At 42.7% G+C, this 11,240-nt stretch overlaps 1 protein-coding gene across 1 annotated transcript; it reads right to left on the reverse strand.

Moving 5' to 3' along the window:
- Nucleotides 1-985: 985 nt before the first annotated feature.
- dusp1 (dual specificity phosphatase 1) lies at nt 986-6,962 on the reverse strand. The gene is made up of 4 exons (XM_071412045.1): nt 6,253-6,962; nt 5,846-5,988; nt 5,281-5,500; nt 986-2,749 (listed from the first exon to the last, which is right to left on the reverse strand). The coding sequence occupies exons 1-4, from the start codon at nt 6,662-6,664 to the stop codon at nt 2,388-2,390; spliced, it is 1,137 nt and encodes a 378-aa protein (XP_071268146.1). The 5' UTR covers nt 6,665-6,962; the 3' UTR covers nt 986-2,387.
- Between the last annotated feature and the right edge of the window lie 4,278 nt (nt 6,963-11,240).

The raw sequence follows: 11,240 nt of genomic DNA on the forward strand, positions 1-11,240 counted from the left end.
ACTTTGTGGTTCAGGCATGTTGAATGGTTTCAGGGTCCATATAGATTAGATTAATACACCAGAACTTTGTGGTTCAGGCATGTTGAATGGTTTCAGGGTCCATATAGATTAGATTAATACACCAGCACTTTGTGGTTCAGGCATGTTGAATGGTTTCAGGGTCCATATAGATTAGATTAATACACCAGAACTTTTATATTTTTATGAAATATGATCTTGATAAAACTTATTAATAAAATAAATAATTCTGTAATGTTTATCCTGAAGACCAGGTTCAACACCGCTACACTGTAATGTTTATCCTGAAGACCAGGTCCAACACCGCTACACTGTAATGTTTATCCTGAAGACCAGGTTCAACACCGCTACACTGTAATGTTTATCCTGAAGACCAGGTCCAACACCGCTACACTGTAATGTTTATCCTGAAGACCAGGTCCAACACCGCTACACTGTAATGTTTATCCTGAAGACCAGGTTCAACACTGCTACACTGTAATGTTTATCCTGAAGACCAGGTTCAACACCGCTACACTGTAATGTTTATCCTGAAGACCAGGTCCAACACTGCTACACTGTAATGTTTATCCTGAAGACCAGGTCCAACACTGCTACACTGTAATGTTTATCCTGAAGACCAGGTCCAACACCGCTACACTGTAATGTTTATCCTGAAGACCAGGTCCAACACCGCTACACTGTAATGTTTATCCTGAAGACCAGGTCCAACACTGCTACACTGTAATGTTTATCCTGAAGACCAGGTTCAACACCGCTACACTGTAATGTTTATCCTGAAGACCAGGTTCAACACTGCTACACTGTAATGTTTATCCTATTTGTTGGCCTAGATGTCCGTGTTACAGTAGATTGATGATGTAGGACTATGTGTGTAGTCATCCTATCTATACTATCTTTATGTATATAAACATAGATTGTGGTTTATTTGGGTCTAATTTATTGAAGACAAAGTTCTGCAATGAAGTAGAAAAGACAAATTGGATTTATTCAGAGGTATCAAAAACAACTAACAAACATATGCAAAAATAGATGTAAGAAATATATTACTTTAGATCAATAAATATCACATAGGTAATCAGACAGACAGCAGTCTCTGGTGAGTCTGAACCCCATTTTAGTGCTTTAGGGGTTCTGACTCTCCCAGAGCTGTTAATAGTACAAATTGCTAACAGAGCTAGCATGCTAATGATGCTAACATAATTAGCATGCTAATAATGCTAACAGAGCTAGCTGCTAATAACAGTACATGATGTTAACAGAGCTAGCAGGCCAATAATGCTAACAGAGCTAGCGTTAGCTAACAGCTGCTAGCACTACAGAGGCATGGTGGTGTTTCAGAGGTATCTGATGGTTGGTTGGCTGTTTCCCCCAATATTATCAGGTTTGTCAGGGTCTCATGGTATTTTATAAAAGGCATACATTTGCATTTGAATGGGGTTTTCCAGTCCACTTTAAACTAAACCTTCTGGCACTCTCCGAGCCGGCTGATTGGCCAGAGATCAGAGATACATTCATTGTTTGTCAACAATAAAGAGTCTGAGGTGTGATCTATCCAAACCGGTTTCGTTCGGCGAGGCATTAGCCTTCCTCAGGAAGACAGTTTGTCTCTGTGTGAACAAAGCTGCGGGACATTGAAAGTAATTCATGATTCCTGAGAGTCTGGTTGGTAGTAATAAATATGACTGTCTGTGAGTGTCCAAGTGAGGGTTTACTTGCCCATTTTGTTAAGAGTTGTGTCAGGTCAACAAACAAAAAAATGTAATTATCAAAAGCTGCCCACTCTCGTTAAATAACTTTGCATCTTTGACAACGATTCTTTGACTACAATTTCTTCTCTTCATACCATTAAAATACTTCTAACTTCCTTTAAAGAATTGACTCTTTCCCCCAGTCACCTTCAGCCATTGACTTCTCTGTCTCTTCCTAGAAGTTGAGGTGTTCTAGGCAAATCTGTAGGTGTCATTCCTTATTCTACAGAGGATGTTGTGATAACCATACTGCCATATTGGTAGTGAGAGAAACGCCTTTCAAGGCGATGGGGCAGACCTGTGGATTTAACCCATAAACTAGGCCACTTGGTTTGTCTCTCCAAAAGGTAGCCCTTTTGTCCTGTGATGCCAGGATCACTTCTTCATGACCTTTACACCAGGAAGGGCATCAACTAGGGTTCCTTCAGTTCTAGAGCTCAATGTCTATCCAAAGCTCAAAGATTAGTCACTTGTAGTTGAGTGACACTGACAGTACATTGTCAATGACCCTGTCACTACTAGTACTGTGACAGTACAGTCACAACGACTCGACACCGATAGTGACAGTTTAAGTCCGGGCGAAGACAGACAACCCTCCATATGGTCCTACTCTTCCCCTTAGCAGCTTGGTGAGGTGGTGATGGGGCTGTGCAGGAAGGAGAGCTGTCCGTGTCCAGCAGAGCCGTGGACGGGGACAGACACTGGGAAGTTAAAGACCGTACTGCTCTTCCCCAGGGCAGGACTCCCGGCTTCCGACGAGCAGGATGAAGTAGCCAGGACCTGGGACTCAAACCGTAGCAGTTGGCCCATGAAGCTGAAGTTAGGACTGATGATGCTGCGGCGCTGCTTGACGAACTCAAAGGCCTCGTCCAGCTTCACGCGGTTGGTCCTCATCAGGTAGGCCAGACAGATGGTGGCGGAGCGGGAGATGCCGGCTTGGCAGTGGACAAACACACGACCGCCTTTATTACGGATGGAGTCTACAGGAGAGAGAGAAGGAGAGGGGAGATTAGTACAACTATGTATCCAAAACATCCAAATTAATGACAGATTTCTTGAGTTATCTTAGATTAATTCTGACTATTTTGAGGAACTGTATACGGGCTACGGTGTCTCTAGATGGACAAACAGTACTATTTCTGCTTTTTTCTCGTTTTTCAAGCGAAGGTCTTTTAAGGGAGTATACGAGCACACTGACTTCGGCTAGGCGCCAGCCGAACTGAAGCATGCGGAAGCCGTAAACCACAGCAGGAAGTGACCAGCATGCGGAAGCCGTAAACCACAGCAGGAAGTGACCAGCATGCGGAAGCCGTAAACCACAGCAGGAAGTGACCAACATCCTCTTTGCTCAGTCAGTAGGCCTACTAAACCACAGCAGGAGGTGACCAATCGAAAAGTAGGTTATTTCAGTTGCAAATCACCCTCCATAGTGTTGCTAACGAATGGTGTTGCTAACGGACCCATTAATCCAGGAAGGGGGCAGTTAGATGGGTCTTGGGGCGTGGGGGTGATCAGGGGAGCTATTCCCCAAGGATAGGGGGGCAGAAGGGGACAAAGGGGGGTTGGCTGCACCCCTGCTGGGGTTATTAATCTGGGAGAAAGGCCGGCCGTGAGCCTGGTGGAAAAAACTACCTTTTGTCCCGACAGAACAAAGACATGGAGAGGAGAGGAGGGAGCTGCATTTAACCATCAGCCTCTCTCTTGGTGCGTCCCAAATTCCCTTTATAGTGCACTACTTTAGACCAGGGTCCTATGGAACCCTATTCCCTATTATAGTGCACTACTTTAGACCAGGGCCCTATGGAACCCTATTCCCTTTATAGTGCACTACTTTAGACCAGGGCCCTATGGAACCCTATTCCCTTTATAGTGCACTACTTTAGACCAGGGCAGTGCACTATAAAGGGAATAGGATGCCATTTGGGACGCAACCTCTCTCTGGCTGCCTGTTACTACAAAAGCAGAGCGAGGCCTGGGTCTGTTGGTTCTGCTTGGTGGCTCCCACATGAAAAGGGACCACCTCTTTAAAAGTGGGGTCTAGTAGAGGGGTGGATGGGCTGTGATCATGTCACCACCTTTGTGGTGGAGCAGGGAGTCCTGGACTCAGACAGCTGGTTGGGGTTTGGAGGGAACTTTTTTCTATTTAAATCCAAGACATTGAAAGGAAGAGAGGAGAGAGAGATGGAGAGAGGGAGGGGGTTGGCTGTTGAGTTGGAGAGAGGGAGGGGGTTGGCTGTTGAGTTGGAGAGAGGGAGGGGGTTGGCTGTTGAGTTGGAGAGAGGGAGGGGGTTGGCTGTTGAGTTGGAGAGAGGGAGTTGTTTGGCTGTTGAGTTGGAGAGAGGGAGGGGGTTGGCTGTTGAGTTGGAGAGAGGGAGGGGGTTGGCTGTTGAGTTGGAGAGAGGGAGGGGGTTGGCTGTTGAGTTGGAGAGAGGGAGGGGGTTGGCTGTTGAGTTGGAGAGAGGGAGGGGGTTGGCTGTTGAGTTGGAGAGAGGGAGGGGGTTGGCTGTTGAGTTGGAGAGAGGAAGGGGGTTGGCTGTTGAGTTGGAGAGAGGGAGGGGGTTGGCTGTTGAGTTGGAGAGAGGGAGGGGGTTGGCTGTTGAGTTGGAGAGAGGGAGGGGGTTGGCTGTTGAGTTGGAGAGAGGGAGGGGATTGGCTGTTGAGTTGGAGAGAGGGAGGGGGTTGGCTGTTGAGTTGGAGAGAGGGAGGGGGTTGGCTGTTGAGTTGTAGTAGTTTGTTTGCCCACCAAGCCAATGGCTTCTATGACTACAGCTGTGGTTGCCTTGCTTGGTGATTGTGTCCTATGTTTGTCAGTTATCTAGAGCTATGAGAGAATTAAAACTGTAAGGGTCTGGGTTCAGCCATAAGGGTCTGGGTTCAGCCATAAGGTTCTGGGTTCAGCCATAAGGTTCTGGGTTCAGCCATAAGGTTCTGGGTTCAGCCATAAGGTTCTGGCACTTCTGAATTTGACATGTTCCGTAGCTATTTCAATAAATGATAGGGTAACATTATTTTACCAAGATTGATCATCAGACAAATTACTGTCATCACTGACCAACGATGTGACGACATCAGTTACTTTAAGATTTCTTAACAGTGTTGTTTGGTTGCTCGCGTGCCATTATTGACGGCCCACACTTAGAGGGAGGTGGCAAAGACATGTTCTGATTGGTCCGTCTGTATTTGTTCAGGCTTGTGATTGGATTGAAGACCTTAGAGCTCAAATGGGTTTATGCTGATAGAACTATCTAGTTGAAAACAAAATTTCTACCTATAATTTACTTTAAAAGAAAAAATCGAACTTCACAGACATATGAAGAGCCATCTAAAGATCAGTTAAATGTGAATAGCACATTTTTGACAAACATTTCAGATATAACCTTATAGTTCCAAGGCCTCAATATGTTTTCTTACCCAGTTACCTGAATCTGAATACACTGTTAGTTGCTCTGGATAGGACTGTCTGCTAAATAAACGTCATGTAAATGTAGCCTAAAACAGTTAAGACACTCACCGATAAACTCTATGGCCTCATTGAACCAGGAGGAGATATCAGCCTTGTGGTTGTCCTCTACAGGGATACTCTTGTACTGGAAGGACTCTTCAAAGTGGTTGGGGCAGTTAGCTGATACGTTGATGAGAGCAGTGATACCCAGCATGTCTATCATGTCCTTTCTGGAGGCATGGTAGGCACTGCCCAGGTAGAGGAAGGGAAGGATCTCCACTGGACCACCCTGGAGAGAAGGAGAGGAACAGGACAGAGAACAGTCAACCACCATCCCTAAAGTTATAGGATTTAATAAAGTTAGTCGAAGATGTCAAAATCTATAGTTCGATGACACACTGACATTGTTTTGAGAGTAATAACATGTCAAAGTGTTATTGGAGAAGAAGATAGGAACTGAAATCAATGACACATCCTATAAATACTTACACCTATAGCCTACCAAATTGAGGTTAGTTTAAGACGGCAGAATCTATTGTTTGACGACACACTGACGTTGGTTTATTTATTATACAGGTAAAAGTGCTGTTACACAGTAATAACATACAAAATACACGTTTTAAAGAAAACCAACCTGGTCATAGAGCGGTGTACTGCATGGACTGCAGCCGGGGTCGGCGCTGTCTGGACGGGCGCTGAGGGGCAGACTGAGTCCCTGTGGAGCTGACGGCTTGGTACACATCTCTGGATACTCCGAGGAGAACGTCTCAAAACCACCTAAACAATGACAAGATAAGACGTAAGGATACTGTATAACAGTCACGTCACCATCTCATAGTTATAAACAGTAACCGTTATAAACAGTAACAGCTGTAAAGCCGCTATTTTGGCACAGTCTGTGTTCAATTCATAACTGACGTAGGCCTACACTATGACACAACTATGGCATTTGTTGTGCGCCGTTCGTTATTACCATGAGTCCGTAAACGATATAGAAATAGGCTACTAAAATACGTTTATAATAAATACAATAAAATGTACCTTTGAGAAAGAACACACTGGCTCCACACGGGTCTCGGCACAGAGCTGTCACCGCGAGCATTAGAGTCCCGTCCTTCTTCACTTGGCCGAAGTCCAAACTCCGATCATCGAGAAACACAACCGACTGATACTCCCCGGAGAGAAGCCGGTTCCGTGTGTCCTCGTTGGGCACAATGTGTCCCACCCCCAGCCCCCCTCTGGCCCTCCGGCGGACTATAGTACTGAAGCGGACGTTGGTGGACCCGGGGATGTGAGAGGAGTTGAAGGAGAAGAATGAGCGGCAGTCCAGGACCAGACAGCCCGGGTCTTCCCCCTCCAGCAGCCCGCGGAGGGACATGGCATCGATGCTGGGGACTTCCATTATCACCATAGTAGGAGGGCGGCGGGCAGAATATATCAAATCCAAATACATAGACTGTGGAACTGGCAAATAAACCTCTGTTCGGTGAAACTTGTGAGCTTTTCTTATTATTTTAATTCACAAGTAGATTTCTTCTTAAAATAGTTGTATGTTATTTTGTTCTCCTTAGCTTATTTGAGGTTTTCCCAAAATGAAAGTAATTTGATAAATAAAAAAACGAGTAGGCCTAGCAATGAATAGATTTTGGAATAAAAAGCACAAACAATCCGTCCCTCTTCTCGGGTGTATTTTCTGTGGTTGTTTCTTGTGTATAAATGTACTCCTTTTGATTCCCGAGGTTGTTCTGAGACTAGTCTGTGAAAAGGATTTATAATGTCGAAACCATTGACGTCAGACTCCTCCTTTCCTGGCACATTGCCCGTTCGAGTTTGCACATACGTCATTGTGCTTTTCTCCCCTCCTCCCTCTCTCAAGTCAATCAAAGGGTTTTATTGGCACAGGAAACATATGTTTACACTGCCAAAGCTAGTGAACACTTAAATATAAAAATCTGACATTAATAGGTCATTAATTACAAAAGTTTAAAATAATCTCTCTGTGTGAAAGATACCTGCAAAGCATTATGGGTGCTGGTAGCAGCTGTACGGGGCCAAAGATACTGTATTAGAGAAAGGATACTAAAGGTATCTCTGATAGAGCATGTCACTATGGGTAGACTAAGATACTATATTAGAGAAAGGATACTTAAGGTATCTCTGATAGAGTATGTCACTATGGGTAGACTAAGATACTGTATTAGAGAAAGGATACTAAAGGTATCTCTGATAGAGTATGTCACTATGGGTAGACTAAGATACTGTATTAGAGAAAGGATACTAAAGGTATCTCTGATAGAGTATGTCACTATGGGTAGACTAAGATACTATATTAGAGAAAGGATACTTAAGGTATCTCTGATAGAGCATGTCACTATGGGTAGACTAAGATACTATATTAGAGAAAGGATACTTAAGGTATCTCTGATAGAGTATGTCACTATGGGTAGACTAAGATACTATATTAGAGAAAGGATACTTAAGGTATCTCTGATAGAGTATGTCACTATGGGTAGACTAAGATACTATATTAGAGAAAGGATACTTAAGGTATCTCTGATAGAGTATGTCACTATGGGTAGACTAAGATACTATATTAGAGAAAGGATACTTAAGGTATCTCTGATAGAGTATGTCACTATGGGTAGACTAAGATACTATATTAGAGAAAGGATACTTAAGGTATCTCTGATAGAGTATGTCACTATGGGTAGACTAAGATACTATATTAGAGAAAGGATACTTAAGGTATCTCTGATAGAGTATGTCACTATGGGTAGACTAAGATACTGTATTAGAGAAAGGATACTTAAGGTATCTCTGATAGAGTATGTCACTATGGGTAGACTAAGATACTATATTAGAGAAAGGATACTTAAGGTATCTCTGATAGAGTATGTCACTATGGGTAGACTAAGATACTATATTAGAGAAAGGATACTTAAGGTATCTCTGATAGAGCATGTCACTATGGGTAGACTAAGATACTATATTAGAGAAAGGATACTTAAGGTATCTCTGATAGAGCATGTCACTATGGGTAGACTAAGATACTATATTAGAGAAAGGATACTTAAGGTATCTCTGATAGAGTATGTCACTATGGGTAGACTAAGATACTATATTAGAGAAAGGATACTTAAGGTATCTCTGATAGAGTATGTCACTATGGGTAGACTAAGATACTGTATTAGAGAAAGGATACTTAAGGTATCTCTGATAGAGTATGTCACTATGGGTAGACTAAGATACTATATTAGAGAAAGGATACTTAAGGTATCTCTGATAGAGTATGTCACTATGGGTAGACTAAGATACTATATTAGAGAAAGGATACTTAAGGTATCTCTGATAGAGCATGTCACTATGGGTAGACTAAGATACTATATTAGAGAAAGGATACTTAAGGTATCTCTGATAGAGCATGTCACTATGGGTAGACTAAGATACTATATTAGAGAAAGGATACTTAAGGTATCTCTGATAGAGTATGTCACTATGGGTAGACTAAGATACTATATTAGAGAAAGGATACTTAAGGTATCTCTGATAGAGTATGTCACTATGGGTAGACTAAGATACTATATTAGAGAAAGGATACTTAAGGTATCTCTGATAGAGTATGTCACTATGGGTAGACTAAGATTGTTTTGGTTGGAATGTAGCCTATTTGAAAGCCAAAAGAAATAGACAAAAAATAACTATTATATATCCCGTTATAGAATAGCAAAATAAAGTATTTGTATAAAAATATAAAGTACGGATAAATATTATTAGCAAATTCGCCTATTATTAAGCTATTATCACCAACAAGTATATACCACCTAAAACTGTTGTCTTGTGTAAAATATGACAACTTCAGCACATTAGGAATTTGCCAAACTTTCCATGATCTTATTATTGAACTATATTATTCTATTCTCCCCCTTCAGTTGAGAGTTGACAAATAACAAGATAATAGCTGTCATGGTGGCCATAAAGTTTATACTTGTTTTCATGAACCGTTTATTACTCAGCGGTACACAGAGTTCAATGCCGCGAGAGCAAAGGCTCACCATAAAAATTAGCCACTGTAGAGAAACTTCACGTCCGGTAAATTTCCATGTGCGGAAAACAACAAACACAGAGGACACACGCACGCACGCACGCACGCACGCACGCACGCACGCACGCACGCACGCACGCACGCACGCACGCACGCACGCACGCACGCACGCACGCACGCACACACACACACACACACACACACACACACACACACACACACACACACACACACACACACACACACACAGAGCTGACAACAACCCTTCTAGATGGCTTACAGGAAGACAGACAGAGAAACAACAGCAGAGGGAGAGGTAGGATCTGAATAATTAAGTCTTTACAGCAAGGTATTTGGGTTAATGATCAGAAACCTACTGTTTTAATCCTGACGTTGTTAAGTTAATGTCAATAGAGTTTTGGGGAACCCTTGTCAGTTGTTTGTGTGGTTTAGTCATTGGGTGCATCCCCAATGACACCCTATTCTCTATGTAGTAGGGCTCAGGTCAAAAGTAGTGCACTAACTATTCAGACTGTGACATGGCACCTAGCTCTCTTTTTCAGAAGGTAACAGCAGGTTTGTTGTTGACTTTCCACTGACTGACTGACGGACGGACGGACGGACGGACGGACGGACGGACACTGACTGACTGACTGACTGACTGACTGACTGACTGACTGACTAGATGGGTGTGTGACACTGAATGTGTGTTTCTTCAGTTCAAAGCACAGAAACAGAGACACACCTTTGGGCTGATGTTGTGGAACATTGCCCTACATTTCCCCATACAAAGGTTGACAGGAAGTGTTACCACAGTCAGTGACAGGGACATCAATCATTACCGTATCAAAGCACCAAATGATTGGATAAATGGTTCATCTGTGTAGTATTTCTCATTAATGTAAATATATTTTCCTTCTATTACATTAACTTCATATTGCTATCACATGACTGGCTATCACAATCAATATCACATGACTGGCTATCACAATCAATATCACATGACTGGCTATCACAATCAATATCACATGACTGGCTATCACAATCAATATCACATGACTGGCTATCACCATCACTATCACATGACTGGCTATCACAATCGCTATCACATGACTGGCTATCACAATCACTATCACAATCGCTATCACATGACTGGCTATCACATGACTGGCTATCACAATCACTATCACATGACTGGCTATCACATGACTGGCTATCACATGACTGGCTATCACAATCACTATCACATGACTGGCTATCACAATCACTATCACATGACTGGCTATCACATGACTGGCTATCACAATCGCTATCACATGACTGGCTATCACATGACTGGCTATCACAATCGCTATCACATGACTGGCTATCACATGACTGGCTATCACAATCCCTATCACATGACTGGCTATCACATGACTGGCTATCACAATCGCTATCACATGACTGGCTATCACAATCCCTATCACATGACTGGTTATCACAATCACATGACTGGTTATCACAATCACTATCACATGACTGGCTATCACAATCACTATCACATGACTGGTTATCACAATCACTATCACACACTATCACATGACTGGCTATCACATGACTGGCTATCACAATCACTATCACATGACTGGCTATCACAATCACTATCACATGACTGGCTATCACAATCACTATCACATGACTGGCTATCACATGACTGGCTATCACAATCACTATCACATTACATTTACATTTAAGTAATTTAGCAGACACTCTTATCCAGAGCGACTTACAAATTGGACATGACTGGCTATCACAATCACTATCACATGACTGGCTATCACATGACTGGCTATCACACAAATGACATTTACATGTACCAGGAATTTGGTCTGGTGAAGTGGTGCTGCCATCATCTTACAATTACTGGTATAGTATGGTACGGTCTGGTGTGGTATGATATGGTATGGTATAGTATAGTATAGTATGGTATAGTACGGTATAGTAC

This window comes from Salvelinus alpinus, chromosome 7 (assembly GCF_045679555.1).
Source record: "Salvelinus alpinus chromosome 7, SLU_Salpinus.1, whole genome shotgun sequence".
NCBI lineage: Eukaryota > Metazoa > Chordata > Actinopteri > Salmoniformes > Salmonidae > Salvelinus > Salvelinus alpinus.

Bases quoted from the DNA above. Each gene is read 5' to 3' on its own strand.
- dusp1 (XM_071412045.1), bottom strand. From the start codon at position 6,664: ATGTATTTGGATTTGATATATTCTGCCCGCCGCCCTCCTACTATGGTG. The intron at 5,989-6,252 runs GTACATTTTATT...GTCATTGTTTAG, and splicing joins CAGTGTGTTCTTTCTCAAAG to GTGGTTTTGAGACGTTCTCC. The intron at 5,501-5,845 runs GTTGGTTTTCTT...CCTTCTCTCCAG, and splicing joins GTACACCGCTCTATGACCAG to GGTGGTCCAGTGGAGATCCT.